At 35.9% G+C, this 23267-nt stretch overlaps 1 protein-coding gene across 1 annotated transcript in view; it reads right to left on the reverse strand.

The window, feature by feature from the left end:
- The window catches only part of GLRA3 (glycine receptor alpha 3), a 59537-nt gene that overhangs the window by 33422 nt on the left and 2848 nt on the right, over positions 1 to 23267 (reverse strand). Inside the window, exons 2-3 of the mRNA XM_059844559.1 lie at positions 20760 to 20827; positions 811 to 1034 (exon numbers count right to left, since the gene is read on the reverse strand). Of these exons, the coding sequence (XP_059700542.1) occupies positions 811 to 1034; positions 20760 to 20827 (292 nt within the window). The remainder of the gene's footprint in view (positions 1 to 810; positions 1035 to 20759; positions 20828 to 23267) is intronic.

Genomic DNA, 23267 nt, shown 5'->3' on the forward strand with positions numbered 1-23267 from the left:
CTTCAAAGAGTCTAATTTCACATTAATTCAGTGTCATAAAAACATGCAAAGCAAAACACTGAGTGAACAATAGTATATTTATTTTGAAAAGAGTAACATTTTGCACAAGTGAGTCACTGCTTCAACACCAAATCCAGTGGGCATTAGCATACTTATATCTAATGTGTTTCTCATTAGATTGGGTTTTTGATGACAGTGATAAAATGCCTACTGATGTCTGTATTAAAAGGAAAGTGGTGGGAAGAGAAGTGGGATAATTAGATTTTGTCAATACTTATGATTACTGCATTCAGCTTCTTAAAACCTTTTCAAAAATTTACTTTCCAGTTTTCTCTCCATCTTCAGAGATGAGTAAATGACTACTCTTTAAATGTGATACTTTCTCAAACAGGCCATATTTTCAGGTTGAAGTGCAACTGCAATATCCAGAAAGGGGGAAAAGAAGTAAAATTGGATTGTCTGGACATTGGAGGACACAGACTGTGAAACTTGTATATAGGCCAACTCAGATTATAATACTCAGATTATAGTATAAAGATTTTTTGTTCTGTGCAGTGTCCTAGTTCCTCTAGGCTCAGTATCAGTACTTTAAAATGGGAAAGAAATTTTTCTTATTACTTTTACTATGTGCGTGCCTAATGAGTGATCATTTTCTATTTTAATATAAACAATGAACGCGGACAAAATTCTGCATTCAAAACTCTCAAATAATAGTTCTGCACGACTAGCAACTGAATATATGTTTTAGAAAATCCTAATTATACTTTTGAGCTTCTATCTGAAAAAAACCCCATTAGATTAGAGACTTACCTGATGGAATAAAGTACATTTCCATTCTTGAAGATCCGCAACAACTTATTATCTGTTGTAACTTCATGAAAGTTGGCACCTTTTTCATTAGCAAAGAACAAATCAGGTTTCCAAATGGAATCCAGCATAGATGGATCTAAATCTAAAGAGTCATCTGGATATTCACTGTATGCGAGGCGTGGATCATTCCAGTTCTGACGGAGAAAGATGTTCACTCGGTAATCCTGAATAAAAGAGAAAACAGGCAAAGGTTTATCAAGCATGGGGATTTAGCTTTTATTTCATTTCTTAGCCATGTAATCCCCTATCCATCTGTGGATGACAAAAGAATTACTTAGCTGAATGCCAGAATGATACCTATTTATGTTAGTGGGGACACAATGGATAAGAATAAAGATGCATTTCAGGGCAGTTGAAAAACATCCTAAGATAAGGAAATCCAACATCCATGTACAGTTCATATAATTCTATATAACTCTACCCTATCTATCTACCTACTCTATCACAAATTTGTCTTGAATTTGAAATGAGAAGCATAAAAAGAGTTTTATGGTGTTACCTTTTTCTGCTCAAACCCTGGCAGGGGTATTCCCACTTTCCACTGTCAGTGAGAATCTGTCCCACTGTTAGGGAAGTTAAATTATTTTTTTTTCCCTCTCTCTAATCCTTACTTGTTTTAGACCCATCACATAGGCTTTCTGTGCCTCAGTTTCCTATGGAACATTGTGTGAGCAGTAACTTGCCACACAGCAGTCTGCAGAGGGCACATGTTCCTCATCTCTTCAAATTGGGTAGAGACTCTATAAGCCTTTATGATAAATTAGATTAGCTACTGGTGTAGTCACCTGAATTTCTACAGAAAGTCTTGTCTTAATCAAGAGGGCCTTTACAGAAAAGATGAGTGTTTCAAATTTCTGGAAGTCATTTTGAAGCTGCACATACATTCTGTCAGAAATGTATTTATGGCTCCACTTTCTTACAACTTTACCACTGTGAAAATACTTGGTTTTAAATAAAGATGAATAATAGCTTCTCATTACATTGCATTTAGAATTGAGACTGAACATAAGGGCATAGAAACTATACTTTTATTGGTCATAATAAGATTTTCCTCATTATTTGAACTGCATTAATGAAAAAGATCAAAATAAAATAGAGAAAAAGATAGGTTAGCTGCAGGGAGAAAATGGCAACTGGATGTCAGACCTTACACGACACTTCTAAATATAACAGATGTAAAAATAAATCACTTTTTTATGGTTAAAAAAGATTATGAAAATTAATTTTAACAAGAAAACTTCTTGAGTCAGAATGGGAAATGAAGTGTACAGGGTTGAGAAATAAAATTTAGCCAAAAACTATAGATACTAGATTTTATAGGTTAGACTAACTAGTTAAAACCCCATTAGTGTAGAAATTGTTGGTTAAAAATCTAGTTTTATTGATATTTCTCTTAGGAAACTTGAAACATGCAGCCATGTAGTGGGAAGAATCATGGCAACAGACATAGTAAAGGACAACAGGAGCCTCAATATGCAACACTTATCCATGAGAAACAGTTTTTCATATCGTCAGCATCCTGCTGCTTTGCTCAATTTAATTACTCAGCTTGACTGAGTAAGTAAGCGTAGCCAAATATGCTAAAAACATGCTTACCAAGTATTGCCAACATTTGCAAATCATATAGAGAAAGTCTCAGTAAAGAATTTTATGTTTAACAATTTTTAGCACAAAGAGGGTAAGTAGAAAACTACGCCTGAAAAATGAAATTGATTCAGATTGCTGATTCCAGCAGAGGAAAAAGGCTCTCTGACCAAATGGAAGCATGCGACATTAAATGCATTGGAATTGTTAATCAACTGCTTTATTTAAAGAAATAAACTGTTAATTAATTTGTTAAAAACACACACAAAAACACACCCCAACCCCTTTCAGGAAAGGACTGAAAGACATCTTCTTTTTCATCATGGGTAGGGACAGCCTCAAAAATCATAAAAAGTTCTTATGAGAACCTGCTGGTATTTTTTATAATTAGTACCACGATGTGGTAAAACCAGAGCCAGGGATTTGTACTTTGCAGATGTAGAAACAAGCCTGTATTTTCTGTGTGTCCAAAGTAAGACAAAATTCTTAGACAAGCTTGTGCCTCAGTACTCACAGAATGATATTTTTGGTGTCTTCTAATAACAGAGAATAACAACCCCTGAAATATCCTTATTTCTTTGCATGACATCCCAAATATCAGGTAGTATCAGTTTCCATTCCAGATTGCTGTATAAAATCAAAAGGACAGGAGGAAGAAGGATGTGGGAGCAATGAGGGCTCCACTGCCTTTCCCAGCATGTGTGATCCTTGCACTGAAGGAAACAGCTCTAAACCTGGGGCACTGGGGTGGGAGCACTGCACCTCTCAGGACTTTGTATTTCTGCCCAACCCAAGCTTTAGATTTTAAATTATATAACCTGAGGTATGTCTATTTACTTTAATTTTCTCAGTAGAATATAAAGACTTTATGGACAGGATTATTTTTAGAGTAAAGGTCTTCTCACATGTGTGAGACAGAACAGGTGAAAAATGCATAGCATGAAGGCCAAATGAAAAAGGAAAATGGAGAATGACAAACTATGTAATCATTTCAAAATTATATTAAGTTATTCTGTATGTCAGTATGAGTAAAGTTCATTGGTTTAAATTGTTTCCAGCTTTTAAGATGTAAAAAGTCCTGGTTAAACTTCTCACTGAAGCAACTGGAGATATTTTTCATTGTTATCTCCCTTGAAAACTCTGCCGTTGGCACTCATTCACTTAAAAAATATCCTAATCTACCAAAAGGAAAGAGACTCCTATTTGACTGCTATTCTATGAAGTACAAGTATTCATCATCTCAGTTTATAATTACACATTATGAACACAAGGCCTAACTACTTTAAACAAGTATGGTTGTTTGATGCAAACACAGACATCAGAATCAAACTGCCTGAATTGATTTGTTATCCCACAAGAGGCTCTGTATTCTCATGTGCTATTTGCCTGAAAGGATGACTCCTAATTCAAATAACTGTGGCAGAAAAGTCCCTTGAGGGCAGGGAGAAATCATTATTTCAGTTGTGGTGACTTCCACAGCCTCATATGTAACCTCAAGGCTGCCATTGTTGGAACAGCTGCTGTACCCTGGTTCTACAGAACGAGAGTGAGACATGGGTCTGCACTTAATACACCATACTTCAAAACCTTAGCACAAGGTGAACCTTCTTAGAGGGTCAGGATGCTGTTCATCTGCTTCATAAGGCTCAATAAAATAAAAATTGGAGAGCAGGTAATTGCTCTTTGCTGCACATGCCAAAGCTCAGGCCTCTATGGACCTTGGTACTAACATTTTGATTAATAATGTCCACCACACAGTAAAATCTGAAACACTTACAGGATATTTTGATTTCTACTTCATTATACTTCTACAGATAGAGCTATATTATCACAACACACAGACTGTGGCTTTATGGAGATTTTTGCACAAATCTTCAAGATACTAATTTCCTAATTCTCACTATTTCTTCAAAGCATTTTTCATATGCACTTCATGGGAAATCCTTCTAGATCTGAAGGACTCGAAAATATGCCCCTCATTTGAACATCGAATATCACCTGTTCTCATAAGTATTGTATGCTGTTATTAGAACCAAGTCCTCAGAATTTCATGCATAAATTAGAGAACTCTCTCTGTGCCATTCCAAATATAATAATTTTGCCTAATATATACTTCTAAGTGAAGTCCAGACTTGTCTTTTGTATGTAGTCAAATGATTCTTCCTTCACTTGTTTTAACTCACTGTAAAATTTTAATATGAAAAAGTCTTAAAGACTTTAGAAGAACACTGTTAAGAGTAAACATAAGACACTATAACAAATATTGTTCTTGTAGAAAATTTTTTCTTCATGAGTAAACTATGACACTTGTAATGAAAGCTCATTTTCACTGCTGTAGAAGAAAAGCTTATATATTACAGAACAAATTGATAATTTTAATTTTTACTTCTGAGATTTTCCAAAATAACTGTCTTGGTGTCTGAAAAATATGCAACTTGAGATGCTTTTTTTTGCTGCCTTGATTAGTATAATTAGACAGGATGGCCTTATTTGTGGTAATAACATCTTTACATTTCAAATTTATTCAATGTTCTTAAGTACTGCGGCTGCACAATAGGTAATCAATTACTTTGTCCAAATAGATGGAATTTTCTAGTTTTCCTTTACATAGCTGAAAATTTCAGACTGGACCAAACGTTTTTCAGCTAACAATTTCAATATGCCTTTGGCAAAACATTTCTAGTACAGAGACTCAACTATTTTAAATTGAAGTTAGCCACTCAGGTTGTCAAGTCATTTTCCATGCAGGTTACCAACGCCACTGCAAAATCAAAGTAGGAGAAGAACCATGAAATTCACACTCACATTTGAGAAATGCAAATATAGTTTTTGTATTCTGAATGATTGCCTTGTATTTCCTCATGCTTAATCGTTGGAGTTGCATCATTACTGAGATTACTTATGGTGCAGACAGCCTTATCTGTTCAAGAGAATATGTAAAAGAAAGTGCAGGGAAGGATGATGCAAGACTGGGCAGGGCAGTCAGTTCAATGAGAGCAGACATGAAAAGTTGGATTTCTTTAAACTGATAATGCAAAGGACTTGTATTATGACTTTATTTATTACTTGGTTTCTTTCTGTTACCATATCAAAGGGGAGGAAGAAATTATTTTAAATCTAAAGACAAGAATATCCTTTCTTAACTTTCAATAAATTTAGACTGAACTGAAATGGTTCATCTATTTTCTTATGCTAACAAACACTGATGATGTTATCATTGGTCTTATTTATTATACTTAATAAGGGGATTATTTATTTTTTATTACATCTTTGCACTATTACTGGAGTATTGTTTAGAGTCCCTGTGTTCCCATCCTAAGAAGGGAACTGTTTGAGCAAGTCCAGAGGAGAGCCACAAAGTTGATAAGAGGACAGGAAAACCTCTGCTACAAAGACAGGGTGAGAAAGTTGGAGCTGTTCACCTGCAGAAGAGAGGGTTGAACGAAGAAATTTTTTATTGTGAGAATGGTGAGGCATTGCAACAGGGAGGTTCTGGATGCTGCAATCCTGGCAGCATTCAAGGGCAGGCTGGATAAGGCTTTCAGCACCCTGGTCTAGCGGGGGGTGTCCCTGCCCATGGTCTTTAAGGTCCATTCCAATCCCTTAACATTCTATGATTCCAGGGTTGAACTGCAGTAAGGATAGTGCATATATCTAAGCTGTTTGGCATTTCAATTAATGAGTGAAAACCAATTGCAACAAGCTTATTACTTCACCATTAACTGTAACTCATTAATCTGTCAAAGATTTACCAAAGCAGCTAAAGAGAAATTAACAATGATTTAAATCAATTGTTTAGTACTTAGCTTTAATTGACACATTAAATCTGTGTCAGAGTACCAATATTTGACTATTGCCAGACATCCTTGAGAACATGCTGTTCTGTACTCAAGAGCTGTAGGGCATTCATTACAAGAAACAATGCAGATATACTGTTAATTTTGATAAAGTGTTTGTCTATGGCACAGAGAATTTTTCTTGGTGATCTGTTGCTGGTTATTTCCACAGGTGGGATCTCTCTTTCCAAAACTGATTTTGGCAGTGGGTAAAAATAAGGATGTCCTTCTTGTTCAGACTCTGGAATTACAGAACCCATAGAGAGGCTGAGAGCAACTGCAGTACTGTACCACTTCTTTAGTACGAAGCAACTTTGTGAATTTTCTAGAACCACATGATTCCTCCCTCAGACAGCAATGTCTTCATGGATGTGCATTAAGAAAATGACTCCTAGCGATTTTTGTTTTTAATCTTCCTGTGATTCTTCTGTATAAGGAAAAAGATTCAGTTCCCCATGCAAACACATGGAAAATTTTCCTGTCTGGTCCTGCCTGAAGTTAGTTGGCTAAACACACAGTGGGTGATTAGGATGTCTAGATTTCAGCCCTTGAAGGCTGAGGGTGAGCAATAAGGCCTGCTCAGTTCTTGGAAAAAAGCTCTAATCCCAGTCTATAATGAAAATTGTGGGTGCTCCTGCTCCCTCCATTAAGTAGGATGGCCCAGATGGATGGGAGGTTTAGGTGACAACTAACTTGCCTCTGATCTCAGGAAGATTTAAAAATTATTTGAGCTATTCAGAAAAGACTGTTGATATATTTGAATGAACAGCTTCTCTGAGCAGTAGATTTTAAGGTGTGTATCAATGTTTTTAATATTTATAGGATTGTGGGGTTTTTTTGGTAAGCTGATTTTTGGGGTTTTAGTTTGGTTTTGTTTGTCTCTCATACATTTCAGAACTAGCAGATATCCCAATGGGGGTCCTATGAATGGTTTGGCTAAAACTTTATTTCAATTTTACCTAATTCCTTTCAGAGTTTGACTCCAATAACCATCCATCAATACTAATATTGAAGTCAATATAACTAGAAGTCACTTGGCAAAGAGCTAGCTTCAACTAGTACTTCAACACTGTTACCTGCAATATCACTGTTACCTGCAATACCTCTCAGCCTTCCTTACAAACTTAGAATTAAGCAAATAAACTTACACACCACTTCTGCACCTAGTGCTCTCCCTAGGTGTGCCACCTGCTTTCATACCCTTGGATTTTGAAGTGGTATGGCTTCTGTTAGCATTCTGGCTGGCACAGATGACCATTCCTTGCTTTATTTTCTTCTGGGATAAGTAATACTTCATTTGCCACCACTACAAATGATGGACGATGAGAACCTACGGCAACTACTACAGTTCTGTCTTTGTCTTAGAGAAAGTATTGGTCATTTATAGGATGCTTATTAGCACAGAGCTATTAGACTTTATCATTCAATCCACACCTAAAAAAAGAGTATAGTCAGTAGTTTCTGAGAGAGCTCCTTGATTTTTGCCTTAATTACTCCGTTGTCTTTCTCACAAAACATTAAAAATCAGTTGAATTCAAGAATGTGCTACAATATCTGCTTACTTTCCATACCTTTTAGGGACAAATCATTGCAAATATAAGGGTTTGGTTTATTTTAGCATTGAGTTATTTTGTTGAGTTTATTATCAGTAGCAAAACTGGATTTTAGTTTCTGTGCTCACATAGTCATCAGAAGTCAAAGGTAGTTAATATCTGGGATGCTTATTCTTAAAAAGACTAATTATAGTACTGACACACTGTATAATAATGTTTGTCATAGCTCCCACTGCATGTCCTAGAATATTTATTAATTAAAGATTCAATATACAACTCCCATATTTAATGGAAGCTGTGTGTTCCCAAGTCCTAATGCATTACACTAAAATCACATTTTAAGACTTGTTCAGCTTAATTGCTTTTTTAAGCTTTAGCTCAGGGGCTTTTAAAATGTTTGCACTTTCAAGCCGCAGTATAAGGGATTAGATGATAAAGGACATGACAATTACATGAACAAACAACATACACTAAGCCTCTGCCTTCATTTGGTCCTTGCCATGTTCTCAGTTGACAAAAGAGTCTAGGTTTTTTTCTGCAGGCAAATGATGTGTCCCTGAAGAAGTTTTTGCTCTAACAGCAGAAGGTACTTCTTGCTAAGTGAAAAGTTAAGTTTTTCTGAGATTTTTCATCTATTCACATGAATTTTTGGTGCTATATATTCCATTTTGTTATAAATGAATTTTATGTTAGCCCTTTGAATATGACTGGTTAAAATGAGTGACTGAACGGGCTAATTTTATAATTCTTTACTGGAAATATGTATTTGAAATCACCCTCTGTTTCATCTCCTCAGAGAAATATAACTGAATTAGACCAAAAACAATTTTGGGAATTCCATATTAAATTTCTCTGATGCCTTTCTTGTGTTGGTAGACAAGCAGGACATTGTCTAGAAAAGGGTAAATAAGGTAAAATAAAAAGTAAAGCTAAACTAGGTCAAGCCCAAAAGCAGGGCCTGCTAACTCCTATAGTCTAAACACCTGCTAAAGTGGCCGATGAGAAGGAATATATTTATAATTTAAACAAACTTGGTCAGATATGAGTTGACCTTAAATTTACTGATATGCATGAAATGCACCAAGAGGTCTGTTAGGAAAATCATGTTGACTTAGTGGTTTTACAATGATACCATGGCAACACGTAAAATTTTATGTGCATTTGAGCTGTACCAGTACTGAGGAGAAAGGGAACGATTTGTTTGTCTACCAAAAGACATCATCTGGTGGCATCATTTGAAAAGCCCTAAGATATTTTGCCTTTTGGCTGCTGGTTCAAAAAGATGCAGGTCTCCTGTTATCCTGTGGTATGTCTACCTTCCCAGATAACTCAGGGAGTCTTAGGCATTATTAAAGCCACACTAAATACACTTGGGCAACTAAATAAAACTCTTCAGCAGACACAAACTCCATTCAGTATTGATTTGCTAACCTGTTCCTTTCATGAAGAAATTAACTTTGTGAACAAGTACATGTGGGTCTAGATGAGTACCAAGCGAGAAAGAAGAAATGTAAATTTTATGGCCTTCCACTGGGTCCATGATGAAAGGGGTAGAAGTAAAGGTAACTTATTGAAAAGTGAATCCTTATTTTAAAAGATCTCAGGTATGTAATTTGTAATACTACAGTAATAATAGAACAGTAGTCACAGGCACAAATCAAAAACATTTTCCCTACATTTTTCTAAGCTGGAAATAGTCTTGTCACCTTGTACGGTCTAGTATAAATATTTAGGAGTTGAAGTAAAACTATCCAAAATTAATGAAAAAAGTAACCAGTGTAAAATATCAATATATGTAATGAAAACTGTTGATGTATTTGTATTTAGTATATATTTTATGTACTGTTGTGGTTTGAGAAGAAATGAAGTTTTTTGAGATAGCGTGGTCACGCTACTTGGTGTTCAGATTTTAATATTGGCACTTGGTTTGTCTACTGAAGGCATGGATATGCTTCTGAGAACACAAGTAGTTAAAAGTTGTGAATTCTTAGGGGAAGTTCTTTTTAAGTTCTGATCTTGGACGAAAGTAGACTTCTCCCTGCCCGGCTCCGAGCTGGGCAGGGGGGAGGGGAGCCATGCGGCCAGAAGGAGGTAGGCTAGGCTTGGGCCGAAGGGTGGAGAAGCACTGCGAGGGCTTCAGGTCGCTATTTCTTATTTCTCTTCTCTCGGAGGGAGAGAGAGAGAGAGCAGACTGCGCTTGTGATAGCGTGGCTGGCGTGAAGGAGAAGGGAGGGGTGTATAGCAGAGCAGTCAGCTGCGAGAGTTCATGAACTAAACTGGCAGAGCTTAGGACTTTAAACTTTTTTTAGGATGATAAAAACTTTGCAAATGTTGATTCTTCTTAGAGTTAGTGAGATTAAGAGAAGTTGAGAAGAATTTTAGGTGAGAGGAGATGATAGAGTGGCTTTTGGTTGGACTTTTTTTAGATAGCTATGACAGAACTTTTGAGTTCTTGTGACGCAGAGACTGCATTCTAGGAGGAGGCAATGGCTCAGAGCTAAGAGAGTGCAGTTGCGTGAAAGTGTGTGAACAGAGACGACGGGTGAAGAGAGTAGTAGTGGTGTCTTTCATTTTCGAAGAAGAAGAAGATGATCTCTGTTCAAGAGACTTCTCAGCTCTAGGGGGTGAAATCTGGGGGGGACAGGCATCTTAAAAAGAGAAAGACTGTGCTCTTTTTTAGAACTGGACAAAGCATCTTTAAAGAGAAAAACTTTAGAAACAGCTCTAGTCCATGTGCAGTGGTGAGAGCACCAGACATGGAAAGAAGAGGTCACGATGGCAAAATGTTCTCCCGGCAGTGACACACACGACAAGGAAACATGAGAAGTTTTGACTGTTTCCCGAGTAAAGTCTGTGGTGCAAGAAAGACTCTTCTCTTCTCGAAGAATTGAGAATTGATTATCTAAAGGGTGGTAACGGAATTAAGAAATTTGGTGGAGAGAAGAAGAAGAAATTTAGCAAGTTTTCATCTTGTGTTCTGTGTGTTTTTCCTTGTAGTTGTAAGTTAATAAAGTTTTCTCTTTCAATCTTAAGTTAGAGCCTGCTCTGCTCTGTCTCTGATCACATCTCACAGTAGATACCAAGAAAAGAAGTATTTTCATAGAAACACTGGCATTGCGCTAAGCTCAAATCATGACATGTAAATATATGATATACATAAACAAGACATGTAAATTATGTATTTAATATAGCCAGTTTTCTGAAACTGTAGAGCAGCCACATTCACAAAAATAAGGAAAAATATACTGGGAACAAGGGACCTAATAATGGCTGACTAGAAACATCACATTTCAGTATTCTATCCCTTCAATCCTACCAGGAGTTAAGTAGCTAAACCCTCATTCAATTTAAATCTTTTAAAAGAAGATAGAGGAACTAAAAAGAAGATTGTAAGAGATCCGGCATTCTGTAGCTTACAATTTTGTAGATGGAAATCAGACTAGAAATCTTCTTTAACTAATCCTGTTATGCCAATAAATTAGCTTGCATATGTTCCTATATATTTACATTTTGAAAATCCATTAACTGGAAAAGAAACCTAGTGACTTAAAGATCAGGCAATGTAAAGACTGGTTATTTTTTTAAATCAAGAGAATAAATTCAGATTCTCCAAGAGTGCCTTTGAAGATTATTGTTTTATCATTGAAAACAGTTAAAAAAAAAAATGAATACATACTTTTTCTCAGTTATGTGTGTTCAATATATTTGTTTAAAATTCACCTTCAATATCTTAATGGTTGTAATAAAGTTTTAGGTTAGTATTTATTCACACTGCCTCAGTTTCCATTGAAAAGTGCCTTGAGGAGGTGGCTGCCTGTTTCTTTTTTTTTTTTTTTTAATGGGAAAGAAAGATATGGGACTAAATTTGCTCCTAGGCAAAATTAAATTTTAAGCCTAGAGGCTTGCAAGTTGGGATCTTTCTGAACTCTGGAGAAGGCTGCAGCTTGTTTGAGCTGAGGTAAAGTTAATTTACTTCACAGCCGCTGTTACAGGGCTATGTTTTGATTTGCTGAGCACAAGGTTGATGACATAGACATCTTCTGTTATTGCTGAGCAATGCTTTAACAGAGACAAAGAATTTTATTTTGTTTTTCCAACTGCTGTGCTGGTGGAGAGACTGGGGCTGGTGTGGGAAAGAGGGAAGAGGCAGAACTGGCACTGCTAACACCCACTGACCAAGGCAATACACCCAGTGGGACCATATGGCGTCATGCTCAGTATATATCAGGGGGAGAAAGCGGTAGAGGGGCAAGAAGGAGGAGAGGCCTATTTGGAGTGATGGTGTTTGTCTTGCCAAGTAACTGTTACCTGTGATGGAGCCCTGCTTCCCAGGGAATAGCTGAACCCCTGCCTGCCCATGGGAAGCAGTGAATTCATTCCTTGTTTTGCTTTGCTTGTGTGCACAGCTTTTGCTTGCCCTATTAAACAGTCTTTATCTCAGCCCACAAGTCCTCTGACTTTTACCCTTCCAATTAATTCTCTCCCTGATCCCACTGGTGGAGGAATAAGAGAGAGGCTGTGTGGTACTCGTTTGCTGGCTGGGATTAAATCATGACGAGGGATTTTTGTTGGATTTGCAGCGCTTTTCAGTCCTGGATGAAATTGCTGAGAATTTCAAAGCCTTAGCAAGCTGGAGCACTAGAGGCATAGGAGGAGGGAAGCTTGTGAGCTGGGATTACCTGCAATTTGGAGAGAGGGAGGAAAGTGTCAATCTGTAGATCTCTGTCTAGAGACACCTGTCTGATGAATCTAAACAGCAGAGTAGCACTTCCTGGGTAAGATGGTTAATTAGATAAAGGGTCAAATGGAAGTGCTTAGGAGTGAGAGAAGACAGAACCCAGTTTCTGTGCTGAAGGAGATGGCTGCTGCTGCTGAGGCCCACATAGCATGTCTGAGATGCTGAAGTCATAAGGGTTATTTTGTGCAAAAAGAAATCAAACTATCTGAGAGATTATGAGTTTTTTTATTTTTAAAATTGGTATTAGGATCCAAAAGGATTTTGGGGGGGAGGAAGAGGTCTAACACTACTGATGTAATGGCAGTAATGACATAGGGAGTGGCATGTCAGTGGAAAATGCAAATCATACCACACCTTGCTGTGGTCATATTGACTTTTAAAGAAAATTAAAGCCTGATTCACAGAATTATAATACTTCTTGTTCTGCAAGCTTTAACTGCCATAATTGTTAGCATGCTGTGTATCATTTATGGTAAAAAAAGAATCTGGTATGTAAAAACCAGATTCTTCCAAGCACTTTTATTAAATTGTATAATTTTACTGTTTAATTTTAAAGTATTATAAAATGGTTTCAACTTTTTTTTTTAATATATGATTTACATTATATCTTTGAAGCATGAGTATGATGTATAGAAGTCTGAGCATACAGCTCTTTTACGCTGAGTGATTACTTTGGCTCCTGTAATTAAAAGTTCACACCCAGCATATGCACACCCAGAGTGCAGGAAGTACCAAGTGTTTGGAATAGAATGAAAACATGGTAGGAGAACGGAGTTTTTAACTGATGCTAAAATGATGCTTTGAAACATTCAAATCAAGAATTTCAAGGTCATGTAGAATGTTTGTACTGAGAACTTTTCCAGGGCATATTTTATAGACTCCAGAACAGAAATTAGGAACAAAGGTGACAATCCAAAAATCTTTTATCTTCTTAATTCAGGTTCATTCAACCATTATTCTAAAGTCTACTGTAGCTTTTGATACTGTAAACAGAGTTAGTAAATTGCAAGTTCATGCAAAACTGAGAGAGACAGGCTATAGTCATACAGTGATGGACAGGGATTTATGGACTTAACTCCTATTAGCATTAACGGGAGTTAAGGACAAAATCCACATATATCATGATTAGATTAATTTCCATTGCTTAAATACATATCATGAAGCAACAACACTAAAGATTTTTTAAAGACTTCTACTTTTGATCTGGTCCTTTGATTTAACTATTTCAATAATGTTTTTACACTGATATCTGTGCTATAATTTTAGAAATCATCACGGATGTTGCATAATCATAAGCCCAAGTGAGTTAATCTTTCATGATTGCAACAAAAAAAGAAACTTCATAAAGAGCATACCTCATATGATGTGAACAGAGCTATGAAGTGATGCCACAATCTTATTTTCACAGATACTAAGATTTCCTACAATAGTGACTGAGTAGAACTCAACTTGCAAATTCGATATTTTCACATCTTTTTCTGGATAATGCTGCAATTGCTATATCAGGATGTATATTTTTAAGAACAGCCTACCTGATTACAGTCTTCAAACAGATTGAAAAGACTAATGTAATAGTGTGGAAGTAAGTAAGAAGATACTGTTTGGGATGGGAGTAATGCCACATGATTTCATAGAGCCGTGCTGTACAAGTAATAGTTTTCCCTTTAAGTGAAAAAGAGCGACCAGAGGAAGAGTAATCAATGTAAACAAACATAGATAAGGGGAAATAAGAGATGTGAACTGTTTCCCAGCTTTGCTAGAAGATTGGATCGCTTTGGGTAAACAAAGGATATAAAAATTTAACTAAAGGCTGTCTCCGTTGAAATGAGAAGATAAAGATTCTGGAAGAACCTTTGATAAGTTTGTAAAGAAACCATTTTGGCTTTAGGAAGCATTAGAACAGGTGATGAGTAGCATTTAAAGCAGCACTACATGCAGTAGCAAGGGCTTGAGCTGATGATGTAGGAGGTCACTTCAGGTCTTCTGTAGCTAATGATTGCAGTAAGTGCTATGGGGTAGTAGAAAGATTTGTGTCTAAAAACTGAGCTGTGCAGCTTTCTGTATTATAAAGTGTTTTGCAAATTCTTTAAGAATGCTTGTTAAAATGCACCAGAAAGAAGGATACATTTGTATATCTGAATGAGCTGATTATAACACCTGTACTGGTAAATATTTACCTACTTTAGATAAACCAGAACAATTACTTCTAGCTTAGAGTAGTAAATCAGCTGTAGGTCTGGATTCAGCTTTTTCTTCAAATGAGATAAACAATATTTGAAGCTAAGTTTCCATTAATGTAAACAAGAATTAAAAAACATGTGACCCAGCACACAAGCAGCAAGGCTACTACTGCTACCATTTCCCTAGACCTAAGAAACCATCTCTGACTAATGGGTTTTGTTTTCAGAACTTGTTTATACCTGAAGTTGGTATAGATAGTTGTATACCTGATTTGACATTTCTTCCAGGACCAGGAAGTCAAAGCAGAAGATACTGTAGTAGTAGCATTTGGTAGTAGTATAGAGAGATTTTCTGGGTATATCAGCAAATCAGACACTTGACTCTCATGTTTCTATGCACAGCTTCAAATTGAACTCATTCTTAACCAGCACCTCTGAAAACACATCCTCAACACCTGTTAGTGATGTGCAATACAACACATTACCCTTGATCCACTGATGCAATGCAATGCCATGTCACACCTTGCAACTTGGTGAGACATCTGGAACATGGCTGCACTACCTTTGCCTCCTATTTTCTTGTCCCTCTCCACTTTGTTATGCTGTTGTAGAGCCAGCCAGTGTTTTATGTGATATCTTCCACCCAATTTCCAGGGAATTCCAAGATTCCCTTCTAAAAAGTTATCCTAAACGAAAAGTTCCAGAGCAGAAGTATAGATAAAAACGCTTTCCATTTCTACTTGGAACACCAATGGGTATAGGAATTCCTTTTTAAATTTGGAAAAAAAAAATATGCTATTTGTTTGCTAATTTGTATCTTGTGTATGCACCGATGTGTTTTTCCAAGCAAACTTTGGCTGCCTCCTGTAAGAGTTTCCTTATAAAATGGAATAGATGCTGTTTGTCAGGAGGGTGATATGATCTCTCTGCTTAGAATGCAGGTTCAGCAACATGATTTTCCTGGATTACTTCAGACATGTAACAAACTGGACAGCTGTAGACCCACTAGAATTTGTAAAACCTCTGTCTACTCCTGACTCTGTAACCCAGAATCAGGGTGGCAGAGGCCAGTGTATGAAAAATAGAGGGGTCTATATAATCTGATGTCCAAACTTGCATAAGAACAATCCATTTTTCTGTGCCTTGGTAGAAGGGAGTGATTTTCAGATATGGATTTTTTTTTTTTTTTTTTTAATTATGAAACTTTAAAGTGGCCATTATTATGAAGCCTTGCTTTCACTCATCTGAGATACAAAGCATAGGTGTTTGTTCCTCACACTTCAGTATTAACACATTGCTATATATACTGGACAGATTTTTCAGTGTATTTTCAGTAAAGAAAGACATCTATTTCCTAGTATTTGAGATATCAGCCTAAATGATTAATTTAAGGAAAAATGCTTGATGAAACTCTTTAGCATTGAGGTTTGTAATGTGTACAAGGGGACACTGCTTCCAAGCAATCTACTGAAAGACAACCTAGAATAGGTACAATAGAAAAAATCAGAAATGCTTATTGAAAAAAGATGAAGCTAAAGAAATTAAGATCTGTGGTTCATGACAGGACAGTAATTATGGTGGCTTAAAAATGGGTGGGTGTGGTTTAAAAGTAAATTTTATTTGCAAATGCAAGATAATCTCATTAGTGGGGAGAGTACAGAAAGATCTATAACGTGCTTCCTATCAACACTCAATTCTTTTCAGACTGAATCAATACCCCTGAGCAAAAACACAGTAAGGCCAAATAGGAGACATATGATTTTCAATTGTTAATTGAGATTAATTAAGAGTGTTAAATTAAAATTAAATTAATTACTTCAGTGTTAATTGTCTGCATTGTTGTTATTTGCCATCACATCTCTGTGTGTGTGTCCCCTTCAATGCATTTTGAGCACATGCATTATGCTAAGCGTATTAACACACACTGACTAAAAATTGCTGTAAATCTGCATTAAGGTCAGTGTTGTACCTGACCTTTAAAACTCAGAAAACCTTGAGCACGTTTATCAGTCACATTTCCTAGAATAAAAGCAGATATTTTGGTACATCCTACTACGTACCCGATAGAATAATTGTTTTGTGTATTCAGTATTCTGACTCTGAACATTTGCAGCTGAAAATGTTGGCACTGATATTATTCTGACCTTGTGTGACTGAATGATCTCTTCTTTTATTTTTTGGTGATTACCAACAATATATATGACACTGCTCTTAATGACCACAAAATCTTTTAGCTTTAGAAGATACAGTATGAATACAAGCTGAGTGCAGCTTGAACTCTCTAAGGAACTTTTTAGGGTGCTGTGATAAAAGCTGAAATTTAAATTCCACTGCACCAGTAAGAAAAGGATTTTCTTTCCTTTTCTTCACATATTGCCAATATATATTTAATTTATGTGACCAAGCAATCCAACTGATTATCAGATGTTTAATGTTATGTGTGCTTAGGTTTTACTATTTATCTCAAATGAAAAACTTCAAAATGTTAATTTGTATTAAATATTTATGTTAATTTCATTGTAATGAAATAGTAATTTTATTCTGTGTTTTCACAATTTTTTAATCTTTTATTCTTCCATGTTTCTAAATTCTTCTGTGTAAAAAGCCCAGAATAATAGCAACATCTAAAATATGAAACACTGGTCCTAAGTTTTCCTTTATATGTGTGAAGCAATAAGAGTTTTTCTTGTCTAGAGGATGAGTGTGAAATTCTTACTTTGTGAATGTCATTGAGACATGCAGAGACAGATCTAGTGCTACCATTCAGCTTGATAACATAGAAAAATTGGTGAGGCTGGATCCTAAGTGGTGCCAATGAGAAAAGTTTGTTTAAGGGCGTTTTGAATTATGCAATTTACTTTTTTTGTCTGCCTCCTCAGAGCATACATAACATAAATGAAACTGCTCATATGATCACTTAAAATCACCTAGGTTCAAATCAGCTTCCTAGAAAGTGGTGGCATTCTTTTCCCTGCTGTGAACCATCTGACTTGTATTTTGAGAAAAAGAAATAGAACATGAAATAACAAGAACCCACTGAAGGAAGGGAGGAAGGAAGGAAGGAAGGAAGGAAGGAAGGAAGGAAGGAAGGAAGGAAGGAAGGAAGGAAGAAAGAAAGAAAGAAAGAAAGAAAGAAAGAAAGAAAGAAAGAAAGAAAGAGAAAGAAAGAAAGAAAGAAAGAAAGAAAGAAAGAAAGAAAGAAAGAAAGAAAGAAAGAAAGAAAAAAGAAAGAAAAAGAAAGAGAAAAGAGAAGAGAACCAATTTACCGAGTTGACAATTTATAAGCCAAATGATGCTACTTTTTCAGTTTGTCTGCCTCTCCTGAGCTGTTAGAGCAGGTGCACATGAGTTAAAGGGAATGTGCTTGCCCGAGAGCCGCACACTGCCCTTCTCATTGCACACTGCCACATCCTGGCCCTTACTGAGAGCTATTCAGCCCAGCAGTGTGAAATTGGCACAGGGCTACTTTGCAAGGGACGCGGGCTTTTTTAACCCCTTGTTTCTCTGCCTGTTTCCTCTGTTATGCACAGCCAAGGCAGCAGAGGGAGCTCAAAGATTTTGGACATCAACAAGAGACCCAGGGAGGCCCGGCCAGAGAAGGACACATCCAGGGGCAATTGCAACGACAGAAGAGGACAGGGCTGATGTGTTTGGACTCCTTTAAAGCTGGTATGCAGTTTAGGTATCCCATTATCAGCTGGTAGTTTTAAATGCAAGGTATCAATGGCCAGATACCTTTGCACTTGTTGCTTCCTTAACCGGTTCTGTTTACAGTTTGGAAAGAAAGGTATTTATCAAGAATTTAAAAGTCCTTTTTGAGTCTAAGAATTTGTTCTAATGAGTTGAGACAGGTACCTGAATTTTAAGGGATACAATAAATTCAATTGATAAAATAGTGAAAATTGAAGACATACTGAACTTCAGTGAATTAACTATAATTAAAAATTCAGTTTGTGAAATGCAAAATTGTTTTTATCATCATTTAAAGGTAGAAAGATTTTCATGTTTTTCAGAAGCTCACCATCAGTATTACAGAGAAGAAAAGCTAATACTCACACAATTGAAAGTCCTATCTAGACAAAAGCATTTGTTCTGCAAAGAAAGATTTGAGTCTCTGAGAGGTCATCAGTGGCTGACAATAAGTAGAAGTCTGTTTTGAGCTATGTCAGTAAATACATTATTAACAGAACACAAGCATCTTGAATGTCAAGGTTGTACTTAAATGTCCAGTTTCTGAATGCATGAAAATAAGAGAATGAAAAACGTTGTGGTTCTGACCAGGTTTGGTATTTTCTATAACATATTAAATTACCTGGAACTGTTTGTTACAGACCAGGTCATTGTCTACCTTGACTGTTTCAATTTGCTTTCGAGGTACCACAGAGTGGAATGTAGTTTGATTATAAAATAGAAATATTGTACTAACTTAACTAACTTGCACTGAAAGGAAATGTTTATAACTCTGGTTTTGGAGAGAAAATCCAATTGAGATGTAAACTTGATCATCCTCTTCCCAAACTCAGGACAATTTTTGTGTTAAGAACTCCAGCTTTGTATATATCCTTTATATAGCAATCGAGTGGCTAGGTCTTTGAACTTTACTGACCTTGTGGTCTGTCTCCTCTTTTGGACCAGATTCACTCATCCAGACATTAGGAAGTAGCTGTTGAACACTATTCTAATCATGTGGGTATTGCTTAATCCTCTGATTGAACCTGAATAAATCTCTCTAGATGCCCTGTCAATCTGTTTGGGATTTGCAATCTGGAAAGGCCACCAAATACAAATTAAAGTAATTTTCTATCTGAAAAAAAAAAAACATCCACCTCTCAATAATATCTACTACTATGTTCCAAGGTAGGTGAAGAACAGGCAGTTGGTAATAACACTTGGAGAAAGGGGGCATAAACATTTGACTATATGAATTTTTCATTTTGTTTTCCTAACTACAGGTCCTTGGTGAAGTTAGGGCTTTTTTGTAGGTTTTTGTTTGTTTGGGTTGTTTTGTTTTTTTTTTTCTTTTTTTGCTATATCAGTTCAGTTCTGTCATTCCAAGTACATATCCTGACTCCTGAAATTGTTGGGATTTCAGAGTATTTTATATATTTGGATCTTACAAGCTCCCACAGTTTTTCTGTCATCTCTCAGTATTTTAACACACTCTGCCCCAAAATTACTATGAAACTGTTTTCAAAGAGGTGCTTCTAACTTTCTTCAAACAAATGTGAAACACTTGTAGAGAGAAGGAATGCCAATATCTCCCCACACTAAATTTTAGTGATTATATCTGTATTCCAAGTTACTAGCATATGTCTCACCTTTTAGTGAGATTATCCTGGCGGTTCTTGTCAATTCACAGTTCAATATCTAGTTTTGCTACCTTTACACTCTGACCTCTTCTCCTTATTTTGTGAAAATCTCATCTTTTTGTTCTGTATCATCTGTCTTTCTTTAGTAGACAAATTTTAAATGTATGTACGAAAGCATGCAACCAACTTCTTTTTATTCCAAATTTTATATACCAGTTCAAAGTTTTAGTAATTTCTATTATTTCAGTGCAATAACTCTGTGGAAGAAGGACTTTTAAAAGAAAGTATGCATCTCAATATACACTGTGCATAATGAAATTAAAAAAATATTATTAACAAAGTTGCTTAATGAATTAGCACTTCTTGAGGTTAGGAAGGTGGAACATTATTGAAACTAATATGTATCTAATAATTATTTTATTCCAACTGTCAAATAAAACTTAGGTAGAAATAATTAAAAAAAACCCTTCTAGACTTGGCTTTACTTTTACTTGGGTGTGATGGTATAATGATGAAATTTTTGTTAGAAAAAAAAATCAATTGCCAAATTAAGAATTCTCATTTCCATTCTCAGAAGTGGATTTCCTTCTTCACTGAGTTCCAGCTGAAGAGAAGCCCTAGCTAGCTGTAGAGCTCATGGAACATATTTCACTTGAATTTCAAACATTGACTGAGTTAAAATATCTTACCATGGTTGTCTCTGCAATGGATCCAAAGCTGTTTATAAATATGTTGCATGTGACATTAACTGGAGGACCTGCAAAAGAGAAAAAAAACCCCACCAGTCCCTGTTCCAGAATTATTGCTTATTTATTGATTATTCAATTTAAATCATTATAAACAATATTTACTGACTTTGGAAGAAATAATGCTACATTGACAACTAATTTATTGCACAATTAAATTGAATGGTTTCAAATAATTTTCTTTTGATTCTTCTCAAAGGTACACTACTTATCTGACTAGGTTTAGCAATTAAAAAAACCCACAGAAACAAAGTTCAGTATAAACCTGCATACATGCTTCTATAAAAAAAATGAAAAAGACCATCCCATTTGAAATATATCGTAAAAATATTTTATGTGTATTTCAGTGAGAATGTATGTCACTTCTCACAACAATTAGAGGGGAAAGTGACTTTCTTCACACAAGGCAGCTTCTACCTTCAATGTTATCTGTCATCACTGGGAAAAGAAATGCATTATTGCTTCTCTTATCTCTACTGCTTACAGGAAAGTCATTTAGATTCTATTCCCATTTCCCTTAAATTCACAAAATGTTTGAGTCCATTTATAACTGAATTCTTTGCTACCATGGGCCTTCAGTCAACTGTTGTTTTGTCTTATCTTGAATTTTGAAGAATCAATAGTGGCAGAGCAGTCATTATGATAACTGAACAAGGCATTGCCTCTTCATGAAAAAGTGTTTAAATTATTTTCCAGAAGTCACTTTAAAAATGTCATTGTGGAAAAGAATGCTAATTTTTCCATTATTCCTTATCAATTTCAGTCCATGTCCAAGAGAAACAAGGTTTTTCCATCTCCAGGTTTTTTTTGTTACCTTCCTACAATTCAATATTTTTATATCAATAAACCACTTCAGCATTGGAGAACCTGGATTCTTTTTGTAGTTGTAAGCAGTCTAACAATGAAAGATCTGGTCTTATAAACCTTTATGTAATATCTCTTTTTTAGTATCACTGAAGAAAAATCCTATGCCACGACTGGTGGATTTCAACTAGCAAAATCTAGCATGACCAATAAATTTCACATTAAATACTTGAAAAATTAGAATGTCCATTAAAAATTCTCCCAATAGGACAGAACTTGGAACATCCAGCTTTGTTTTCTGAGAGCAAAAATTGTTTCGAAGTCCTGTACAACAATTCTAACAAAACATTTCTACACATACTTCAGTCTTTGCAATACACAAGACTACACCTATGGAGCGGAATTCTCAGGTGAGGAGGTAGCACTTGCAGTCACTTTGGTACACAGTTAATTATTTAGAGTTGTTGACTATATCCAGTACTTCTGAGAAATCAGTAAAAGCTTTACATGCTTGACTCCTGAAAAGAATCAAGGGGAAAAGGAAAAGCAGGGACCATGAATGAAGGCAGTCACTAAAGCCTGTCAGGGAGAAAATTGTACTTCTTGCCCATATTAGTCATTTGTTTGCAAGGCAGCTTTTCTTTCAAACACTTCCATGTTGTAGTGCCTGCCATCCTTTCAAATTTGATGTGATGCTACCTTGTTTAAAATAGTACTATACTTTAAAATATGTTTGCTTTATCATCATAGTTGCTTTTATTAAGAAAAAGCTCTAATACACTACAGTGCTGATGCCTAATTTCAAATTACAATAAAATAGCTAATAGTTAGTTAAAAGGGGCACAAAAGTAGAAGCTAAAAGTAGCCTCCAAATGCTTTAGAGTTAACTCAAAGACACTGTGCTGAGAGTAAAAATGAACTTCCCAGAATATGGTCACAAAGAATCACGAATGAGAAGCTGTAAAAGCTGGAAGTCATGTTCCAACACAGGAATTCAGGCAAGTTGAACATAGATTAAAGACAGGCAGGAAAGAAACAGAGCTAAAACTCACTAGAGACAGAAAAGCTAACAATGATTGCTATCTACAAGGCATTAAAAATAGAATCCTGCCAAGATCTGAAAGCTGAAAGAAGATGATTAAGGTATAAAGGTATCCATGGAAGTGAAGAAGGTCAGAGCAGAAAAGCCAAATGAAGTCTTTGTAGCAGCATTTGTCTCCAGTTGCTGGCTGCGTCAAATACTAGAGCCATTCTGCTGGAATTTTGTATGAAGATTGTAGAAGACATTTCAGACCAAGTGAACAAACTGACTGGCTGAGGAGATATAAATCCAGACATTATAAAATCTTTGCAGAATTGTGGAAATACAATTCACTGTGAGTCAGCTGTCACCTGTGTCAATTTTGTAATCAGTGGAAATGTGTACCATGTTCTGCAAGTATAACTTGAACCAACCACCCCCCAACCCCCAGATTTCAGGTATGGTGGTGGGGGACATGAACATGAACTTTATCCCTGCAAACCCCACCTCTGTACCAGCCAAACTGGTAGAAATAACAAGAACTTTTCAAAATAAGAGATACAGATTAATATTATATATAAATACATCACATGAATTAATATATTAGGGAGAAAGATGTCAAAATG

The sequence above is a fragment of the Haemorhous mexicanus genome, chromosome 4, assembly GCF_027477595.1.
Source record: "Haemorhous mexicanus isolate bHaeMex1 chromosome 4, bHaeMex1.pri, whole genome shotgun sequence".
In the NCBI taxonomy this organism is placed as follows: Eukaryota; Metazoa; Chordata; class Aves; order Passeriformes; family Fringillidae; genus Haemorhous; species Haemorhous mexicanus.